The sequence below is a fragment of the Xenopus tropicalis genome, chromosome 4 (genome assembly GCF_000004195.4).
Source record: "Xenopus tropicalis strain Nigerian chromosome 4, UCB_Xtro_10.0, whole genome shotgun sequence".
In the NCBI taxonomy this organism is placed as follows: domain Eukaryota; kingdom Metazoa; phylum Chordata; class Amphibia; order Anura; family Pipidae; genus Xenopus; species Xenopus tropicalis.
In genome coordinates, this window is record NC_030680.2 from 27176227 (window position 1) to 27197293 (window position 21067).

A 21067-nucleotide genomic window follows, 5' to 3' on the forward strand; every position below is an offset into this window, starting at 1 on the left:
TGTTGGTTTGTATCACACATACTGAAAGAGAAAAATAAAAGACAAAACAGCTTTATGATAGAACACTGTAATAGAAAGCAATATTTGACTTAAATGAATTAAAGATATTAATTTGCAGTTTTGCAAATACAGATTAATTACATAATCACACACTACAATCATTTTTTGTTTTGGTACTTTGTATATGAAGTTATCGAACGCGATAATTATAGCAACCAATCATGCAATGAAGTAGTCACAATGTTTGGTGCATTAAAAGTATGGTTACAGAATGAATCAATGGGAGCGGAACGGCTGTGCGACCTATCAGGTTTTGTTCTTCTTTCTTTCTCTTCTTCTAATTATTAATATGATTTAATTTTCCTATTGAATGTTATTGTTCCCCCGTTCCACCCACATGTGATGACATAACAGAAGACTAATAGTAACTGTTCCAGAATGGTAGCATACTATATTGAAAATCCCAACAAAGTGGACTCTACACGACTAAAATGGTTTCCCTATGTAGTCATCAGAACTACTTTTCCCAGCGACTGGAAGGAGACAGCATCTAACAGGTACCCAGAGAGGACTATCTGGGGCCTGAATGGATGCATTATGTCACACGTGTTTTCTTTCTCTACCCCCCTTTATTATGTGATATAAAACTGAAAAAATGTCTATGTTTATAAATAAAGAATATACAAAAAAAAAGTATGGTTACAACATCATCAAATTTAAAAATAACAACAGCTATATAGCTGGTGGAATGAAGGAGACAACATAAAATAAAAACCACAGAAAAATAATAGGATCATAAGAATTAGAATGCTATAAGTGCGTACCTAAATTGGCTCTTAATCGTGGTTTATGTCAAGAAAGCAGTACATCAAATTAACCCACTATTTAAAAGTATGCATTGTATTATTATGCCATGCAAGCAACTATTCAATTTCTTTAATTTCCTCTTTCTTGCATCTTTATTTGTTTAAATTTCTGTGGGTATCACTCACTGTTTCATTTTCTGACAGAACGATTTGCTTGCCACTATCAAAATATGGTTTATCAGTCTTCTAGCTGGTTTAGTAGATTTAAATATTAATTCCCTCATAAAATAAGTCTGTAGATCCCTATGTATATTACAATGAAATTTCCTGTGGATCCTCTGGATCCAAGAAAGGTGTGATCTCAGGATAATTCCACAATGTGTGGGATTAAGTTGCCAGTTCTCTACATTCACACCAGTATCTGAGACGAAGGGGAATTTATAGGTAGTTTAAAAAATTTCAGTAGGAAGCTTGCTATTGTCAAAATATGTTTCTTCTATCTGGTTTAGAAGATTTAAGTACTTGTCTGTATATAATCACTTACATGTATTTTCTAGCATTCTCCCATGTCCCCAAGCCTATACACTGATGATTTGCTGGTAATCATTCCACCCAGGATACCATATAGAAAAAATATTCAGTGGGAAGTTTAATATGTCAAAAAAATATAATATCACTTTCTAATGCCCTGGGCCCCTGTGGCTTATCTGCTCCAAAGGTGTAAGTAGCTTTCCTGCTGAGGTTTTCCTCAACCTTCCTCACCTTCTTAACAAGGTGGGAGACCTGCAGTTATTGATAGATTTTTTTGTATGTTTTTTTTAGGTTTAGATTGTGATTTCAGCTACATTAGCTCTTTGATTCTACCATAAGCAGGGTTGCCTAAGCACTTTTGTTCCCACAAGCATTTTGTATACAACTAGAATACAAGAAGTTATTTCTCTCACTTACCATGCTGAACAGTCATCTGTAGTTGGAACCACATCATAAATGTTGTAGGTTTGGCCATTGATATAGCATTTGGAGGTACATTTTGCTGGAGGATTCGGAATAAGAGTACAACTCACTTGTTGGTTAGTATCGCACTTGCTGAAAGAGAAAAATAAATGACAGAACAGATTTGTGATTAAACATGGTAAAACAAATGAATACATGACTTAAAATGTTTTTACAGAGCAGGTTATCAGTTATTCAGATACAATAGTATGTTTTTATTTTCAGATAGAAATTTCAGCTGCATCAACTCTGATTCTGCCAGCAGCAGGGTAGCGTAAGCATTTTTGTTTCCACTAACATTTTGTATACAACCTGCCAAATATTTTCATGGACAGCAGTTATTTCTCTTACTTACCATGTTGAACAGTCATCTGTTGTTGGTACCACATCATTAATGTTGTAGGTTTGACCATTGACATAACATTTGGAGGTACATTTTGCTGGAGGGTTCTGAATAAGACTACAACTCAATTGTTGGTTAGAATCACACATACTGAAAGAGAAAAAAAAATACAAAACAGCTTTGTAATTAAACATGGTAAAACAAATCAAATATGTTACAGTGCTGCTGCTGGTGGTGAATAGATGACTGTTAACCATTCTCTCATATTTCCTTCCAATCTACATTATATACTGGAGGGTTGCTGGGAATCATTCCACCCAGGATATTATATATAAATGACTAAGAAATTTTTCACTAAGAAGTCTGATCAAAATGTCATAAAAATATGATATCACTCTCTTGTGCCCTTGGCCCCTCTGGCATATCTACTCAAAATGAGTATGTTACCTCTCTGCTGAGGCTTTTTTAAGGTTCTTAATATATTAGGAAATCTGCAGTTATTGATGAAATTAGCTCTTTGATTCTCGTTTATTTTGCTAGCAAGAGGGTAAGCCTAAGCATTTTTGTTTCCACTACCATTTTGTATACAACGTGCCAGAATATTTTCCGTTACCGCAGCTATTTCTCTTACGTACCATGTTGAACAGTCATCTGAAGTAGGTACCACGTCATTAATGTTGTAGGTTTGGCCATTGATATAGCATTTGGAGGTACATTTTGCTGGAGGATTCTGAATAAGAGTACAGCTTACTTGTTGGTTAGAATCACACTTACTGAAAGAGAAAAAGAGAATACAAAATATCTTTGTGACTGAACACGGTAAAACATGTGGATATCTGGCTAAAACAAATAAGAAACACTACAATCATATGATAAATATGATATTAAAAGTCCAGGAATGGTGTACACAGAGAACTCCAGGTACTGCTTGGGTGCATGGTTTACATAACATAACAAGTAAGCACAAACAAACCTCACTCACAGGACTTGTATGAAGCAAAAAATATATATATTTAAAGTGCTAACATTTTTCATTTTGCTATTTTATTTTAATCAAATACAATAGATACAGTGATTGGTTATTTAATGAAGAAGTCACAATGTTTGGTCTGTTGTATGGCAACAACATAATCAAAATGAAAAAAAAAAAACAAATAAAAAAAATCATAAGAAAGAAAGAGCATTCTAAAAGAGTACAACAATGACCCCACCATTTATCAAATGTATGCATTGTATTATTATACCATACAAGTAAATATTCCATTTGTTTAATTTTCTCTATATATCTCTGTGGCTACTTTTCTTTGAGTAAGGGTGAAGACACATGGAGGTACTAGTAGCAGCTACTTGTCATGGCTACAAAACTAGACAATGTTGATAATTGTCTCTATGTGTGTTTTAGCAGAGGCAATTCTCAGTATTGTCAATGGCAGGGGATTTCCTGGTGTTTAGTAGCCGTGAAAAAGTAGCTGCTACTAGTAGATCTGTGTGTCACCCAGTAAAGTTCACTGTTTCCATTTCTGACAGAGCAATCTCCTTGCTAATGTCAAAATATACTTTATTTGTTTCCTAGCTGGTTAAAAGATAAACATATTGTTTTCTCCAGGACTTTTAGGAATTGTTATATATATTTTTCCAAAATAAACTGTATGGCAAATTAATAAATGTGCTATTTGTAATGGAGACAAAGGGGCACATTTACTAATCCACGAATCCGAATCACGAATGGGAAAAAATCGTATTGGAAACGAAAATTTCGTAAGATCCCAAATATCACGAAAATGCTTATGAAAAAATCGTATTAGTCACGATAATATCGTATTGGCGATCCGAAATTCACGAAATTTTCATACCCAACAATTGTAAACAGCGGTAAAACCTTTCAGATTTGTTCGTGCAAACGTCCGAAAAAGTCGTGCAGCGTACGAAAAAGTCATGCGCCGTACGAAAAAGTCGTGCGGACGCCCGAAAAAAACGGCGAAAATACACTCGGAGCGTTCGCATGAACGCTCGTGAGTTTGTGCTTTTGTAAATGTGCCCCAAAGAGTTGACATCTTAGCATTCCCAAATCTCTATACGCCAGAGGTTTTCTGGGAATTAGTCGATTCAGGATACCATATAGGAGTGACTACGAAATTTTCAGTAGGGGGCCTAATTGATATGTCATAAAACATGATATTGCTCTCTTGTGCCCTGGACTTCTTTACAGTGGGAGACCATCAGTTGTTGATACAATGGTATGTTTTCCATTTCAGATAGAAATTTCTGCTGTGTTAACTCTTTGATTCTGCCAGCAGCAGGGTAGTGTCCACTAACATTTTGTATACAAATTTCTGAAAGTTTTTCATGTACAGCAGTTATTTCTCTTACTTACCAAGTTGAACAGTCATCTGTACTAGGTACCACGTCATTAATATTGTAGGTTTGGCCATTGATATAGCATTTGGAGATACATTTTGCTGGAGGATTTGGAATAAGAGTACAACTCAATTGTTGGTTAGAATCACACATACTGAAAGAGAAAAAAAGACAAAATGTCTTGATTATATGATAAACGTAAAACAAAAGAGTATGTGATTAAAATAAACAAAATATCTTACAGTGCTGCTTTACAAACACAATAAAATTACACACAATACAATCATATGACACCTGGGTATAGGTGTTTAAAACCTAAATCTAGATACTTTATGGTTATTAAGTTATCAAATACAATAAGTACAGGAATTGATCATTTAATATACAGTAATAGTCACAATGTTTTGTCCATTAAAAGTGAGACAACAACATTATAAAATTCAAAAATAACTCCAGCTATATAGCATGTAAAGAGGAGTGTTAAAATGTAAAGAAAATGAAAGAAGACCAGAAGAAAGAAGAAGCTTTTAAAGTTTTTATGACTCCCTAAATGAGCTATATTACAGAGCTGCTTTATAATGATAACATTATAACAACACAAACACACTACAATCATATGACAGCTAGCTATATACTGTATGTTTCAGACATTTTATATTTTTACTTTACTTTTATCATATGATCACATACAGTATGAACAACCATTGATCAGTTAATGAAGCAGTCACAATGCTTGGTCCATTGAAAGTATGACAACAACATAATCAAATTAATTAAATTACATATATTTTGCAGATGGAAAGTCATGACCAAAGTAAAAGGAAAGGGAGAAAGAAGACAGGCAAATAAATGGATGATAAAAAAGGAGAATTATAAATACCCATGTCACCCTAAATCATAGCTCCAGTTGGGAAAGCTGTAAACCCAATAAATCCACACTATATCATATGTATGCATTGTACTTTTAGGCTATGAATGTCATTATTCCATTGATTTGTATGCCCCCTTTTCTTTCTGTGGCTGGGATTTGCTAATTCTATATCAGACAGAGCAATTTCCTTGCCACCTTCAACATATAGTTCATCAACACCTAGGTGGTTTAGTAGATATAAGCACTGGTTGCCCAGAACATTATTACATGGATCTTTTTGCATATTGTTCATATTACACTGTAGAGGATCACCATACTGACTCCAAGAAGGGGGTGATCTCAAGGCTATTCCATAATATATGGGACACAATTCTAAATTCTTCACATTTAAGCCAGCATCTATTTGAGACTGGCAGGAGTATTCCATGTAGCTTCTCAGCAATAGAGTACCAATTCAGTATAATCTGAAACATATTCTTTTTGACAAAAATAGATGACTGTTTAGTGTACTCCCATATTTACTCCCAGTCTATATACTGGAGGGTTGCTGGGAATCATCCCACCTAAGATATCAAATACAAATGACTGAAAAAGTAAGGAGTCTGATCAATATGTCATAAAAATATTATCACTGCCTTTTGCCCTGGGACCATCTGCCATATATTAAACTGAGTGTTGAGGTTTTCATAAGGTTCTTAATATATTAGGAGACCTGCAGTTATTGATATAATTAGCTTGTTGATTCTGCCAGCAGCATTTTTGTTTCCACTAACATTTTGTGTACAACGTGACAAAATATTTTCTATTGCCGCAGATATTTCTGTTACTTACCATGTTGAACATTCATCTGAAGTAGGTACCACATCATTAATGTTGTAGATTTGGCCATTGATATAGCATTTGTAGGTACATTTTGCTGGAGGATTCGGAATAAGAGTACAGCTCACTTGTTGGTTAGTATCACACTTACTGAAAGAGAAAAAAAAGAATACAAACATCTTTGTGACTGAACACCGTAAAACAAATAGATATCTGGCTAAAACAAATTACAATTATAACAGTGCTGCTTTACAAACACAATGCAGTTAAATAAGACACTTCAATTATATCACAGCTAGGTATAAATGTTTAAAGATTTTTCAATTTGTTACTTTTTTTATCAGGTTATCGAATACAATAAGGATGGTGATTGATCATATAATGAAGAAGACAATGTTTGGTCCACTACAAGTAAGTCAGCAACATAATCAAATTGAAAAATGACAATTGCTCTATAGCATGTGGAAAGAAGTGGCTTAAGTCAAAGAAACAAGAATACAGGCAAATGAAAAGGATAATGAGAAAAAGGGAGCATTGTAACAGTGTATAAATCAAGTCTCAATCACAGCTCCAGTCAGGAAAGCAGTAAATCCTATTATGCCTGTGTAAGTTAGTATTCCATTTGTTTAATTTGCTCTATACCTTTCTGTGGCTACTTTTCTTTAATGGTTACTGTTTCCATTTTTGATAGAACAATCTCCTTGCTAATTTCAAAATATGTTATATCAGTCTCCTAGCTGGACTTAAGTCATGGAATCAGTATGCATATTATTCACAAACAATCTGTGAAAGATCTTTGTACTGTCTCCCAGAAAGAGATGATCTTATGGCAATACCATAATGTATGGGGCAAAGTTCCCACTTGTCCACATTAATGCCAGTGTCTAGCAACTGAGGGAAGTATTAAAGGTAGTTAAATTAAGAAAAAGGCACCATTTCTGTTTTATTTTATAAATGTGCTATTTGTATTGGAGACAAACAGATGACTTTTAAGCATTTTCCAAAATCTCTTCCCAGTCTATATGCCAGTGGTTTGTTGGGAATTGGTCTATTCAGGATACCACATACGAATGACTAGGAAATGTTGATTAATATGTCATAAAACATGATATTGCTTTCTTTGCCCTGTGGAACATCAGCTCAAAAGGAGTATATCACATCCTTGTTGAGGCTTCCATAGGACTTAATACAGTGGGAGAATAGTATGTTTTTATTTTCAGATAGAGATTTCAGCTGCATCAACTCTTTTATTCTGCTAGCAGCAGGGTAGCCTAAGCAGTTTTGTTTCTATTAACATTTTGTATACAACCTGCCAAAATATTTTCTTATACAGCAGGAATGTCTTTTACTTACCATGTTGAACAGTCATCTGTAGTAGGTACCACATCATTAATGCTGTAGGTTTGGCCATTGATATAGCATTTGGAGATACATTTTGCTGGAGGATTCGGAATAAGAGTACAGCTCACTTGTTGGTTAGTATCGCACATACTAAGAGAGAATAAAGACAAAACAGCTTTATTATTGAACACAGTAAAACGAATAGATATGAGATCCGGGTAAAATAAATAAAATATATTACAGTGCTGCTACAAATACAGTGCAATTACATAAGAAACACTACAATCATATGATAGCTATATATAGTATATATTTTTAAAGCATAAATATTCTTTATTTTGGTACAGGTATTGGATCTGTTATCCATAAAGCTTGGAACCTGGGGTTTTCCAGATAAGGTATTGTTCCATAATTGGGATCTCCATGCCTTAAGTCTACTAAATAATTATTTAAACAGTAATTAAGCCCAATAGGTTTAGGAATAGGTTTTGCCTCCAATAAGGATTGATTATATCTTAGTTTGGATCAAGCACAAGGTACTGTTTTATTATTACAGAGAAAAAGAAAATCATTTTCAAAAATGTGACTTTGATTAAAATGGAAATGGTTTTCCATAATTCGGAACTTTCTCAATAATGGGTTTCCGGATAATGGGTCCCATACCTGTACTTTATTTTTATCGAGTTATCACATAAATTAGGCACAGCCATTGATCAGATAATGATAATGTTTGGTCTTTAAAAGTTTTGCAACAAAGTTTTGTAATCAAATTAAAAAGGTATGTCATCATCTGTATGCATTGTATTATTATGCCATGACATAAGAATTGAATTAGTTAAATTTACTCTATTTATTTCTGTGGTTCCATTTCTGTAGGTATGGTTTGCTGTTTCCATTTCAGACAGAGCAATTTCCTAGCCACTATCAAAATATGTCATTAGTCTCCTAGCTGTTTTTTATTGGTTTTGGCAAGACTTAAGCTCCGGGATCCCTATCTATATTAGTATAAAGCACCCTAGGAAAGAGCATCCATACTGTCTCCATATAAGGGGTTAAATAAAGACAATTCCTTTGGAAAAGGTTCAAAATAGAGAAAATAATGTGTTCTCTCCAAATGTCCTCCCAGTCTATATACTGGATGGTTGCTAGGCATCATTCCACCCAGGATACCATATTGGAGTGAATGGGAAAAGTTTCAGTAGGAAGTCTGATCAATCAAAAATATGATAATATCATATAAAATATTATATCACTCTGTTGCACCTTGGGTCTATGTAGCATATCCAATTAAAAGGAGTATGTAATCTTCCTGTTTTAATAAGGGTCTTAATATAGTGGGAGAACTGCACATATAATATGATTTTATTTTCAGATAGAAATTTCCACTGTGTTCTAGTTCTTTGATTCTCCCAGCAGCAGGGCAAAATAAGCATTCTTGTTTTCCACTAACCTCTTGCACACAACTTTCCAAAAGATTCAATAGTACAGCAGTTATTTCTCTTACTTACCATGCTAAACAGTCATCTGTAATTGGTACCACATCATTAATGTTGTAGGTTTGGCCATTGATATAGCATTTGGAGGTACATTTAGCTGGAGGATTCTCAATAAGAGTGCAAGTCACTTGTTTGTTAGTATCACACTTGCTAAAAGAGAAGAAAAAAGACAGAAAAGCTTTATAATAGAAACATGATAATACAAATTAATATTTGACTTAAAGGTATAATATAGTGCTGCTTTACAAATACAGTTTAATTACATAAATACACAATACAATTATATGACAGCTAAGTATATATTTTTAATTTTGGAACTTGATTTTATTTTTTTTCTTTTAAAATTATCAAATACAATTAATGCAGCTAATAGTCATGCAATGAAATAGTCCTAATATTTGGTCCATTAAAAGTATGTTAACAACATAATCAAATTCAACAAAACTACAGTATATAGTAGGTGGAGAGGAATGGAAAATAAATGAAGAGAGAGAGAAACCAGGCACATGAAAGGATTAGAAGAAAGTACGAGAATTATGAATGCTTATGACTCCCAAAATGGCTTCAGTCAGGAAAGCAGTAAATCCATTAACTTCACAATTCCTCATACATATGCTTTGTATTATTATGTATCTGTATTTCGCCATCTGTGAATTGTTTCACATTTCTTTAGTTTTTTGTCTCTGCCGCTTTTAGCTTTTTTAATGTGCACAACAGTTCCTAATGTAGTTAAAAAAAATTAGGCAGCTGTGGAGGCAACAATCTACTACAATTTGTGCCTTGTTTGAACCTTGACATAACTGTAACCTACCTGCTTAGGCAGGTAATATAGTGAGAAACCTGCAGTTATTTATAGAATGGTAGGCTTTTATTTTCTGATGCATTATACAGCAGCTATTTCTCTTACTTACCATGCTGAACAGTCATCTGTAGTAGGTACCACATCATTAATGTTGTAGGTTTGGCCATTGATATAGCATTTGGAGATACATTTTGCTGGAGGATTCTGAATAAGACTACAGCTCACTTGTAGGTTAGTATCACAATAACTAAAAGAGAAAAAGAAACAAAACATCTTTATGATTAAACACAGTCACATAAAAGCATATTTGTCTAAAAAAATATTATGGTGCTGCTCAATTAGACTACAAGTCACTTGTTGGTTAGTATTACAGTGACTGAAAGAGAAAAAGAAAAGACAAAACAGCTTTATGATTGAGCATGCTAAAACTATGGAATATTTGACTAAAAGAAAAAATATATTACAAGGCTGTTTGACAAACACCATCAAATTATATAAACACTCAATAAAGAACTTAGCAAAGAAAAAAAAAACAATAATTTATAGGAATTTTAAATGCTTTTAAAATTAAGGGTATGCTATTTCAACATTTTGTATACAACCTGCCAAACTATTTCTGGTGCAGTAGCTATTTCTCTTACTTACCATGTTGAACAGTCATCTGTAGTAGGTACTATGTCATTTATATTGTAGGTTTGGCCATTGATGGAGCAGGTGGTGATACATTTTGCTGGAGGATTCTGAAGAGGACTACAACTCACTTGTTGGTTTGTATTACATTTACTGAAATAGCAAAAGAAAAGACATTATAAATTTAGGATTTAACACACTAAACCACAATCATAGGACATCTAAGTATATATGTCTAAAGCCTAAACAGTTTTGATTTTGGTACTTTATTTTTTATCAAGTTAACAAATACATAAAGTATAGCCATTGATCATGAAAAAAGGACACCACCGGAAGTGATTAGGAAAGTATGATTAATATGTCATTAAAATTTGATACTGTGCTTTTGTACCCTGAGTCCCTGTGGTATACAGTATCTGCTCAAAAGGAATTTGTGACCTCCTTGTTGGGGCTTTTAATATAGGGGAGACATTGCAATGCAGGCATTGCATGTTTTTATTTTTAGATAGAGATTTAGGATAGTCTAAGTATATTTTAACCCATGAAAGAAACTGATACTGCTGCCTATCAATACTTCCCATTGCACTATGGACATGACATAATAGCATACATTAAACTATGGGATAGTAAAACATGTTATATTGCAAAATACAACCTTTTATTTGAGAGGCACAAAAACTTTTCAATATAGCAAATAAAAATAAACAGTTCAAGCACATCATTCTACTTTTCACATATTTTATCCACCTTATTGCCAGAGGCCTAACATGATTTTTTTATTTATACCACCAGATTCTGCCACAGCTAAAGGCACAGTGTTTATGAGTTTTCTTAAATCTTCATTGTATCCTTCTTACTGTATCTTGATAGTCATTGGGTAATGGGGAATTAAGTGCTTTGTAGTGACGGTAAACCTCAGAGACACATACTACAGTTATAATATATGTCAACAACTAATATTACAAATTTTGGGCTGTTTTATTAAAGTTCCTCGAATGATTTAAGAAAGGGACTAGCCAAAAGAATCAGGGGTGGTATGACTAAATTAATAATTTATGGGAAAAAGAGGTTAGCACATAGACTATACAGGGTTAGAACACACACTATGCTAAAATATTCACTCCTGTGCACTATTAATGTGCTATATTGTAGAGAAAGAAAGAAAATGTTTTATTAAAGAGACATAATGCATTTTCGTTGAAGGCCCTGCCAATTTACTACAAAGACATGCTGATCTTTAAACAGAGGTTGAATATAATGAACTTTCGAAGATATTTTTCATAAAAAATGTTATAAATGCTTTAAAAATTAAGGTTATGCAATTTCAACATTTTGTATACAACCTGCCAAAATATTTCCTTGTACAGCAGCTATTGTTCTAACTTACCATGTTGAACAGTCATCTGTAGTAGGTACCACATCATTAATGTTGTAGGTTTGGCCATTGATGGAGCAGGTGGTGATACATTTTGCTGGAGGATTCTGAAGAGGCGTACAGCTCAGCTGTCGGTTAGTATCACATATACTGAAATAGCAAAAGAAAAGACATAACAGATTTATAATTTAACACACTAAACCACAATAATATGACATCTAGGTATATATGTTTAAAGCCTGGTATATGTGAACAACTATTATTACAAAATGTGGGCTGTTTTTTTACAGTTCCTGGATTGATTTAAGAAAGGGCCTAGCAAAAACAATCAGGGATGGTATGACTAAATTAATATTTATGGGAGAAAAGAGGCTTGGAAAGACAGGCACCACAGAGGTTAGCACATAGATCATACAGGGCTAGAACAGAGACTATGCTTAAAATAAGCACTCCTATTTTATATTTTGCTATTTTATGGAGAAAGAAAGACAATTTGGTATATTTTATTTAAAAGTGTAGTAGGTGAAGTGAAGCAGGACAGATTTGTTCATCAGTCATAGGCACTCAATTACATAATTACATAATCGGTGCTCTAAAAATGAAGGGTATACTATTTCCACTAACTTTTTAGAATAAAACCTGACTAAATATTTCCTTTATAGCAGCAAATTCTCTTACTTACCATGTTGAACAGTCATCTGAAGTAGGTACCATGTCATAAATGTTGTAGGTTTGGCCATTGATGGAGCAGGTGGAGAAACATTTTGCTGGAGGATTCTGAAGAGGAGTACAACTCAGCTGTCGGTTAGTATCACATTTACTAAAAGAGAAAAACAAAAATAATGGGATATCTTTAATATAATAAATTTATCAAATACAGAGTACAGCCATTGATCATGGATCAAGAATACCATATAGAAATGAATATAACATTTTCATTAGGAAGTCTGATTCATTTGTTATTGAAACATGATATTACACTTCTGTGTCTGAGCCCCTGTGGCACAGTCCCTAGATTGGATGAAAAAAGGGTTTAGCAAAAAGTAGCATGTCTGGCTTAAAATAGGCACTTCGATGTACCATTAATGTGCTATATGTGGAGAAAGAAAGAAAACATTGGTATGTTTAATTTAAAAGTGTAGACAAAAAACATTTTTGGCTGAACTTTAAGAAGAGAATGAATACAAAACATACACTCAATCTTGTATTTTTTTTTTCTTTCTTTAAATTTATGTCATAAAAACAATACTTTAAAAATTAAGGTTTTCCTTTTTCACTAACATTTAAACACATAACCTGCCAAAACATTTCCTTGTACAACAGCGTTTGTTCTTACTTACCATGTTGAACAGTCATCTGTAGTTGGTACCATGTCATTAATGTTGTAGGTTTGGCCATTGATAACGCATTTATATATACATTTTGCTGGAGGATTCTCAACAGGAGTACAAGTCACTTGTTGGTTAGTATCACACATACTGAAAGAGAAAAACAATGGGACATCTTTAATTTTATGAATTTATTAAATAAAAAAAGTACAGCGATTGATCATGGATCAAGGGTACATATAGAAATTAATTAGAACATTTTCAATAGGAATTCTGATGAATTTGTCATTAAAACATGACTTTACACTTTTGTGTCTGAGCCCCTGTGGAACAATTCTTAGACTGGATGAAGAAAGGGTTTAGAAAAATGTAGTATGTCTGGTTTAAAATAGGCACTTCTATGTACCATTAAGGCACTATATGTGGAGAAAGAAAGAAAATATTGGTATGTTTTATTTAAAAGTGTAGACAAAATACATTTTTGGTGAAGACCCTTCTTTTTAAATAAAAGGGCGTGCTGATATTTAAGAGGAGAATGAATACAAAACAAACACTCAATCTTGTATTTTTTTTATAATATATGTCATAAAAAAATAAGGTTTTCCTTTTTCATTAACATTTAAGTATATAACCTGCCAAAATAGTTCCTTGTACAGCAGCGTTTGTTCTTACTTACCATGTTGAACAGTCATCTGTACTAGGTACCACGTCATTAATGCTGTAGGTTTGGCCATTGATAACGCATTTGTAGATACATTTTGCTGGAGGATTCTCAACAGGAGTACAAGTCATTTGTTGGTTAGTATCACACTTACTGAAAGAGAAAAACAATGGGATATATTTAATTTTATGAATTTATTAAATACAAAAAGTCCAGTCATTGATCATGGATCAAGGATACCATATATAAAGCAACAGGAACATTTTCAGTAGGAAGTCTGATGAATATGTCATTGAAACATATTACACTTTTGTGTCTGTGGAACAATCCCTAGATTGGATGAAGAACGGGTTTAGCAAAAAGTAGCATGTCTGGTTTAAAACAGGCACTTCTAAATACCATTAAGGTGCTATACTGTATGTGGAGAAAGAAAGAAAATATTGGTATGTTTTATTTAAAAGAGTAGACAAAATAAATTTTTGGTGAAATCCCTTCTTTTTAAAGAAAAGGGCATACTGATCTTTAAGAAGAGGATAAATACACAATAAACACTCAACCATGTATTTTTTTTTAAATAATATATGTCATAAAAACAATGCTTTCAAAGTTAAGGATATACTTTTTTCACTAACATTTACGTATATATAACCTGCCAAAATATTTACTTGTACAGCAGCATTTGTTCTTACTTACCATGTTGAACAGTCATCTGTAGTAGGTACCACATCATTAATATTGTAGGTTTGGCCATTGATGGAGCAGGTGGTGATACATTTTGAATTCTGAAGAGGAGTGCAACTCAGCTGTCGGTTAGTATCACATATACTGAAATAGCAAAAGAAAAGACAAAACAGATTTATAATTTAACACACTAAACCACAATCATATGACATCTAGGTAAATATGTTTAAAGCCTGGTATATGTGAACAACTATCATTACAAAATGCGGGCTGTTTTTTAACAGTTCACAGATTGATTTAAGAAAGGGCCTAGCAAAAACAATCAGGAATTGGTATGACTAAATTAATATTTATGGGAGAAAAGAGGCTTGGAAAGACAGGCACCACAGAGGTTAGCACATAGATCATATAGGGCTAGAACACAGACTACGCTTAAAATAAGCACTCCTATGTTCTATTTTGCTATTTTATGGAGAAAGAAAGACAATTTGGTATATAAAGCCTGGCATATGTGAACAACTACCATTACAAAATGTGGGCTGTTATTTTTACAATTCACAGATTGATTTAAGACAGGGCCTAGGAAAAACAATCAGGGATGGTATGACTAAATTAATAATTTATGGGAGAAATGATGTTTTGAGAGACAGGCACCACAGAGGTTAGCACATAGACCATACAGGGCTAGAACACATACTACACTTAATTTTGCTATTTTATGGAGAAAGAAAGGCAATTTGGTATGTTTTATTTGAAAGTGGAAACGGAACAGATTCACTCATCACTAATAGGCACTCAATTACATAATCAGTGCTCTAAAAATAAAGGGTATACTATTTCCACTAACTTTATAGAATACAACCTGACAAAATATTTCTTTCTGCAGCAGCAAATTATCTTACCATGTTGAACACACATCTGTAGTAGGTACCACGTCATTAATGTTGTAGGTTTGGCCATTGATGGAGCAGGTGGTTGTACATTTTGCTGGAGGATTCTGAAGAGGAGTGCAACTCAGCTGTCGGTTAGTATCACATTTACTGAAAGAGTGAAACAAAAACAATGGGATATCTTTAATTTTATAAATTTATCAAATGCAAAAAGTACAGCCATTGATCATGGATCAATGATACCACATACAAATGAATAGAACATTTAAAGTAGGAAGTTTGATTTATTTGTTGTTGAAACATGATATTACACTTTTGTGTCTGAGCCCCTGTACAGCAGCGTTTGTTCTTACTTACCATGTTGAACAGTCATCTGTAGTTGGTACCATGTCATTAATGTTGTAGGTTTGGCCATTGATAATGCATTTGTAGATACATTTTGCTGGAGGATTCTCAACAGGTGTACAAGTCACTTGTTGGTTAGTATCACACTTACTGAGAAAACAAAAACAATTGGATATCTTTAATTTTATAAATTTATTAAATACAAAAAGAACAGTCATTGATCATGTATCAAGGATACCATATAGAAATGAACAGGAACATTTTCAATAGGAAGTCTGATGAATTTGTCATTGAAACATGATATTACACTTTTGTGTCTGAGCCCCTGTGGCACAATCCTTAGATTGGATGAAGAAAGGGTTTAGCAAAATGTAGTATGTCTGGCTTAAAATAGTCACTTCTATGTACCATTAAGGCGCTTTATGTGGAGAAAGAAAGAAAATATTGGTATGTTTTATTTAAAAGTGTAGATAAAGTACATTTTTGGTGAAGGCCCTTCTTTTTAAATAAAAGGGCATGCTGATATTTTAGAGGAGAATAAATACAAAACAAACACTCAATCTTGTATTTTTTTTATAATATATGTCATAAAAGCAATGCTTTAAAAATTAAGGTTTTCCTTTTCCACTAACATTTAAGTATATAACCTGCCACAATATTTCCTTGTACAGCAGCGTTTGTTCTTACTTACCATGCTGAACAGTCATCTGTAGTTGGTACCACATCATTAATGTTGTAGGTTTGGCCATTGATATAGCATTTAGAGGTACATTTTGCTGGAGGATTCTCAACAGGAGCACAGGTCACTTGTTGGTTAGTATCACACTTACTGAAAAACAAAAACAATGAGATATCTTTAATTTTATAAATTTATTAAATACAAAAAGTGCAGTCATTGATCATGTATCAAGGATACCATATAGAAATGAATAGGAACATTTTCAGTAGGAAGTCTGATGAATTTGTTATTGAAACATAGTACACTTTTGTTTCTGAGCCCCTGTGGCACAATCCCTAGATTGAATGAAGAAAGGGTTTAGCAAAAAGTAGCATGTCTGGTTTAAAATAGTCACTTCTATGTACCATTAAGGTGCTATACTGTATGTGGAGAAAGAAAGAAAATATGGTATGGTAAAAAATGTAGACAAAATACATTTTTGGTGAAGGCCCTTCTTTTTAAAGAAAAGGGCATGCTGATCTTTAAGAAGAGGATAAATACAAAATAAAAACTCAATCTTTTTTTTATAATATATGTCATAAAAACAATGCTTCAAAAATTAAGGATATACTTTTTTCAGTAACATTTAAGTATATAACCTGTCAAAATATTTCCTTGTACAGCAGCGTTTGTTCTTACTTACCATGTTGAACAGTCATCTGTAGTAGGTACCACATCATTAATGTTGTAGGTTTGGCCATTGATGGAGCAGGTGGTGATACATTTTGCTGGAGGATTCTGAAGAGGAGTACAACTCAGCTGTCGGTTAGTATCACATTTACTGAAATAGCAAATAAAAGACAAACAGATTTATAATTTAACACACTAAACCACAATCATATGACATCTAGGTATATATGTTTAAAGCCTGGTATATGTGAACAACTATCATTACAAAATGTGGGCTGTTTTTTTACAGTTCCTGGATTGATTTAAGAAAGGGCCTAGCAAAAACAATCCGGGATTGGTATGACTAAATTAATATTTATGGGAGAAAAGAGGCTTGGAAAGACACCACAGAGGCTAGCACATAGACCATACAGGGCTAGAACACATACTACACTTTAAATAAGCACTCCTATGTTCAATTTTGCTATTTTATGGAGAAAGAAAGACAATTTGGTATATTTTAATTAAAAGTATAGTAGGCAAAGCGAAATGGAACAGATTCACTCATTCATAGGCACTCAATTACATAATTACATAATCGGTGCTCTAAAAATGAAGGGTATACTATTTCAACTAACTTCTTAGAATACAACCTGACAAAATATTTTTTCCTGCAGCAGCAAATTCTCTTACTTACCATGTGGAACAGTCATCTGAAGTAGGTACCACATCATTAATGTTGTAGGTTTGGCCATTGATGGAGCAGGTGGAAATACATTTTGCTGGAGGATTTGGAATAGGAGAACAACTCAGCTGTCGGTTAATATCACACTTACTGAAAGAGGAAAAAAAAAGACAAAATAGTTTTAGAATTGAACCCTAAAACAAATTTTTAAAGAAATAGATATAACAGTGCTATTATACAAACACATGTATTATTACATAAAAACCCACTGCAGTCATAGATATATATCTTTAAAATCTAAACTGTTTTTATTTTAGTACTTTACCTTTATCAAATACAAAAAAGTACAGCAATTGATCATATATTAAAGTAGTCAAAATGTTTGGCCCATTAAAAGGTGGCAACAACATAATAAGAGTCAACATTAAGTCCACCTCAAGATATGGATGCATTGTAGCATTTTTCCATTCAAATAAGTATTCCATACATTTAATTTCCTCTATATACTTTTGTGGTTCTTTTTCTGTTAGTATGACTTGCTGTTTCCATTTTAGAAAGATCAATCTTCATGCAACTAAAAATGATTGCTTATCAGTCTCCTTGCTGGTTTAGTAGATTTAAATATTGGTTTATTAGATTATAAAGACATACATTTAAACATCCCTATGTCTAGTAGTCCAAAATTCCCCATGGAGGTACTTCTGGACTGCCTCCCAAGGGCTCATCTTAGGGCAAATCTAGTGTAGGACAGAGTATCCACGTCTTCACATTTACATCAGCATCAGTTTGAGACTGAGGGTAGGTGGTTTATCAGGAGTGGTATACCAGTTTAATATAATATTATAATGTTTCTCTTTATACCAAAAAGATGACTTTTTAGCATTCTCCAATATATCCTCCCAGACTATATACTAGAGGTTTGCTGGAAATGGTTTACCAAACCTACAATAATGGAGTGCTTCAGAAACTTTCCAGTAGGAAGTATGACTACTATGTTATAAAATATAATATTACTCTCTTGTGTCTAGGTCCCCTGTGGCATATCTGTTCAAAGGGAGTACATGTCCTCCTTGACAAGGTGTTATGAGGTTCCCAATATAGTGGGAAACCTGCAGTTATTGATAGAATAGTATGCAGCATTGGGGTTGCCTAAACATTTTTGTTTGCACTAACATTTTGTATACAGCTTGCCAAACTTTTTCTTGTACAGCAATTATTTCTCTTACTCACCATGTTGAGCACTCATCTGTACTAGGTACCACATCATTAATGTTGTAGGTTTGGCCATTGATATAGCATTTGGAGAAACATTCTGCTGGAGGGTTCTCGATAGGAGTACAACGCAGTTGTTGGTTAGTATCACACTTACTAAAAAAGAAAACATACAAAACATTTTTATGATATGAACACAAAAAGGACAAAAGGACATTTGGCAAAAAATACATTTCAGAGCAGCTTTTTTTAAAGCCATTATAATTATATAAAGACACACAAAAATTATATTTATGCCAAGCACATTGCACAAAAAGCCATTTCAGTCCTTATTAGGACCTTTCTCATAGTGCAACAGCAATTTACCAAACTTTAAATACATACATATATCTAATACACTAACAAATTGAATTCAAAGTCACAAAATGTTTTATTTTTGTAATACAATAGAATAGATTTCTCTTACCATGTTTGACAGATGTCATTACTAGGTACAGTGTCATTTATCATGTAGATTCTGTTATTGATAAAGCATGAATCACATGCATCGACACATGATTTATTTCTTTCATCGTAATAAGGACGTTCAGGTGGACAAACTGGATAGCAACCTTATAAGAACAAACAAATTTTGTTTAGGTTCTCTCAAACTTTATGCCTGATTTTCAATCTATTGCTATTGCACAGTTAACTATGATAGTGGTCATGGATCCTTTGTTTATATTGTTCAAGGATCTTTTTAAAATGAATAATCCTAATAAAGCTGGCCCAAACAATGAAACAGTAATATTTAAAAATATAACATTATTACATGATATCAAGTTTGTATATGTCTCTGGTGGAAATAAAAATGTGAATTGTTTCCTAGGCTAGGGTTCATTGGTTCCTTAATCTACTTGAACATACTCTGGCAGTCAGGCTTACTCTGTCTAAAATGTTTATGTTAATTCTAAATATTCCCAGACCTAACAAAAAAATATAATTACTAGAAGACTTATTTATTAATTCTAGAATCTGAGAATTGTAGATGTTTTTAACACTTTGAATAAACTTACAAAATTGAATTTAAAATGCTATCAAATTAAACCATTAACAAAATTTGAATTCCATAAATTCATGTTGTATCCATTATTTTCTAAAAGTCTAAAAACTTGCAAAAACATTTGAAAACCTTGAATAGAAAAAAACTCCTATTGACTTCAACATAAACTTTAAAGATTTTAGATGCTGAAGAGTTTTTGTTAAATTTTTTGCATTTAATAAGAACCGAACATTTGGATTTTCGAAACCAAATTTGAATTTGTTGGAATTTGCGTGAAACTTTCAAAAATTCAAACTTTGATACATCACCCCCAAGGGTGCTCTTTATTACACACTGCTTTTCTAGAGTTCAACATAAACTTTAAAGATTTTAGATGCTGAAGAGTTTTTGTTAAATTTTTTGCATTTAATAAGAACCGAACATTTGGATTTTCGAAACCAAATTTGAATTTGTTGGAATTTGCGTGAAACTTTAAAAAAATCAAACTTTGATACATCACCCCCAAAGGTGCTCTTTATTACACACTGCTTTTCTAGAGTTCAGTCTTTCCATCCCAGAATGCTGTAAGTATGTCACAGACAAAAACATGAAATAAGGTCAGGCAGGATAAGGGTAAAAACATACCTTCCAGGTGTGTGACAGGGGGTGAGAAGCAGTACTTGGTGATGTGCTGAAATGTGCTATACTGTGGGCCGCAGGACATGTAGTGCCACATACATTCATTTGCATCATCGTTATAGTAGTCACAGTATATTGCTAGAGGTGAAAAAGAAAGTGTATAATTTATGCTACTATATATGTATATACTATATACATCAAGCTTTGGCTGAATCTGTTATCCAGAGACAGATTACCTTATAAGGGTAATTTGACTAATATAAATTGATTTTGATAACAAATCAATATTTTTTTCTTTCAAATAAATGTTTATTATCTAGAAATGTACAGTGTACTCCCTTGTTCAAATTAAGTTTAAAATACAGAACATTCTTTTTGCCTATTATTTTATATTGCAGTTATTTGTTTTGATTTAGAATCTGTGTATTTAAAACAATAGGCAAA

The 21067-nt window shown here is 33.0% G+C and overlaps 1 protein-coding gene across 1 annotated transcript in view; it reads right to left on the minus strand.

Annotated features, from left to right (window-relative positions):
- The window catches only part of LOC100498223 (mucin-2), a 163485-nt gene that overhangs the window by 124400 nt on the left and 18018 nt on the right, over window positions 1-21067 (minus strand). Inside the window, exons 25-30 of the mRNA XM_031900758.1 lie at window positions 20630-20761; window positions 19430-19574; window positions 18982-19119; window positions 17764-17901; window positions 17101-17238; window positions 16431-16568 (exon numbers count right to left, since the gene is read on the minus strand). Coding sequence (XP_031756618.1) covers window positions 16431-16568; window positions 17101-17238; window positions 17764-17901; window positions 18982-19119; window positions 19430-19574; window positions 20630-20761 — 829 coding nt within the window. The remainder of the gene's footprint in view (window positions 1-16430; window positions 16569-17100; window positions 17239-17763; window positions 17902-18981; window positions 19120-19429; window positions 19575-20629; window positions 20762-21067) is intronic.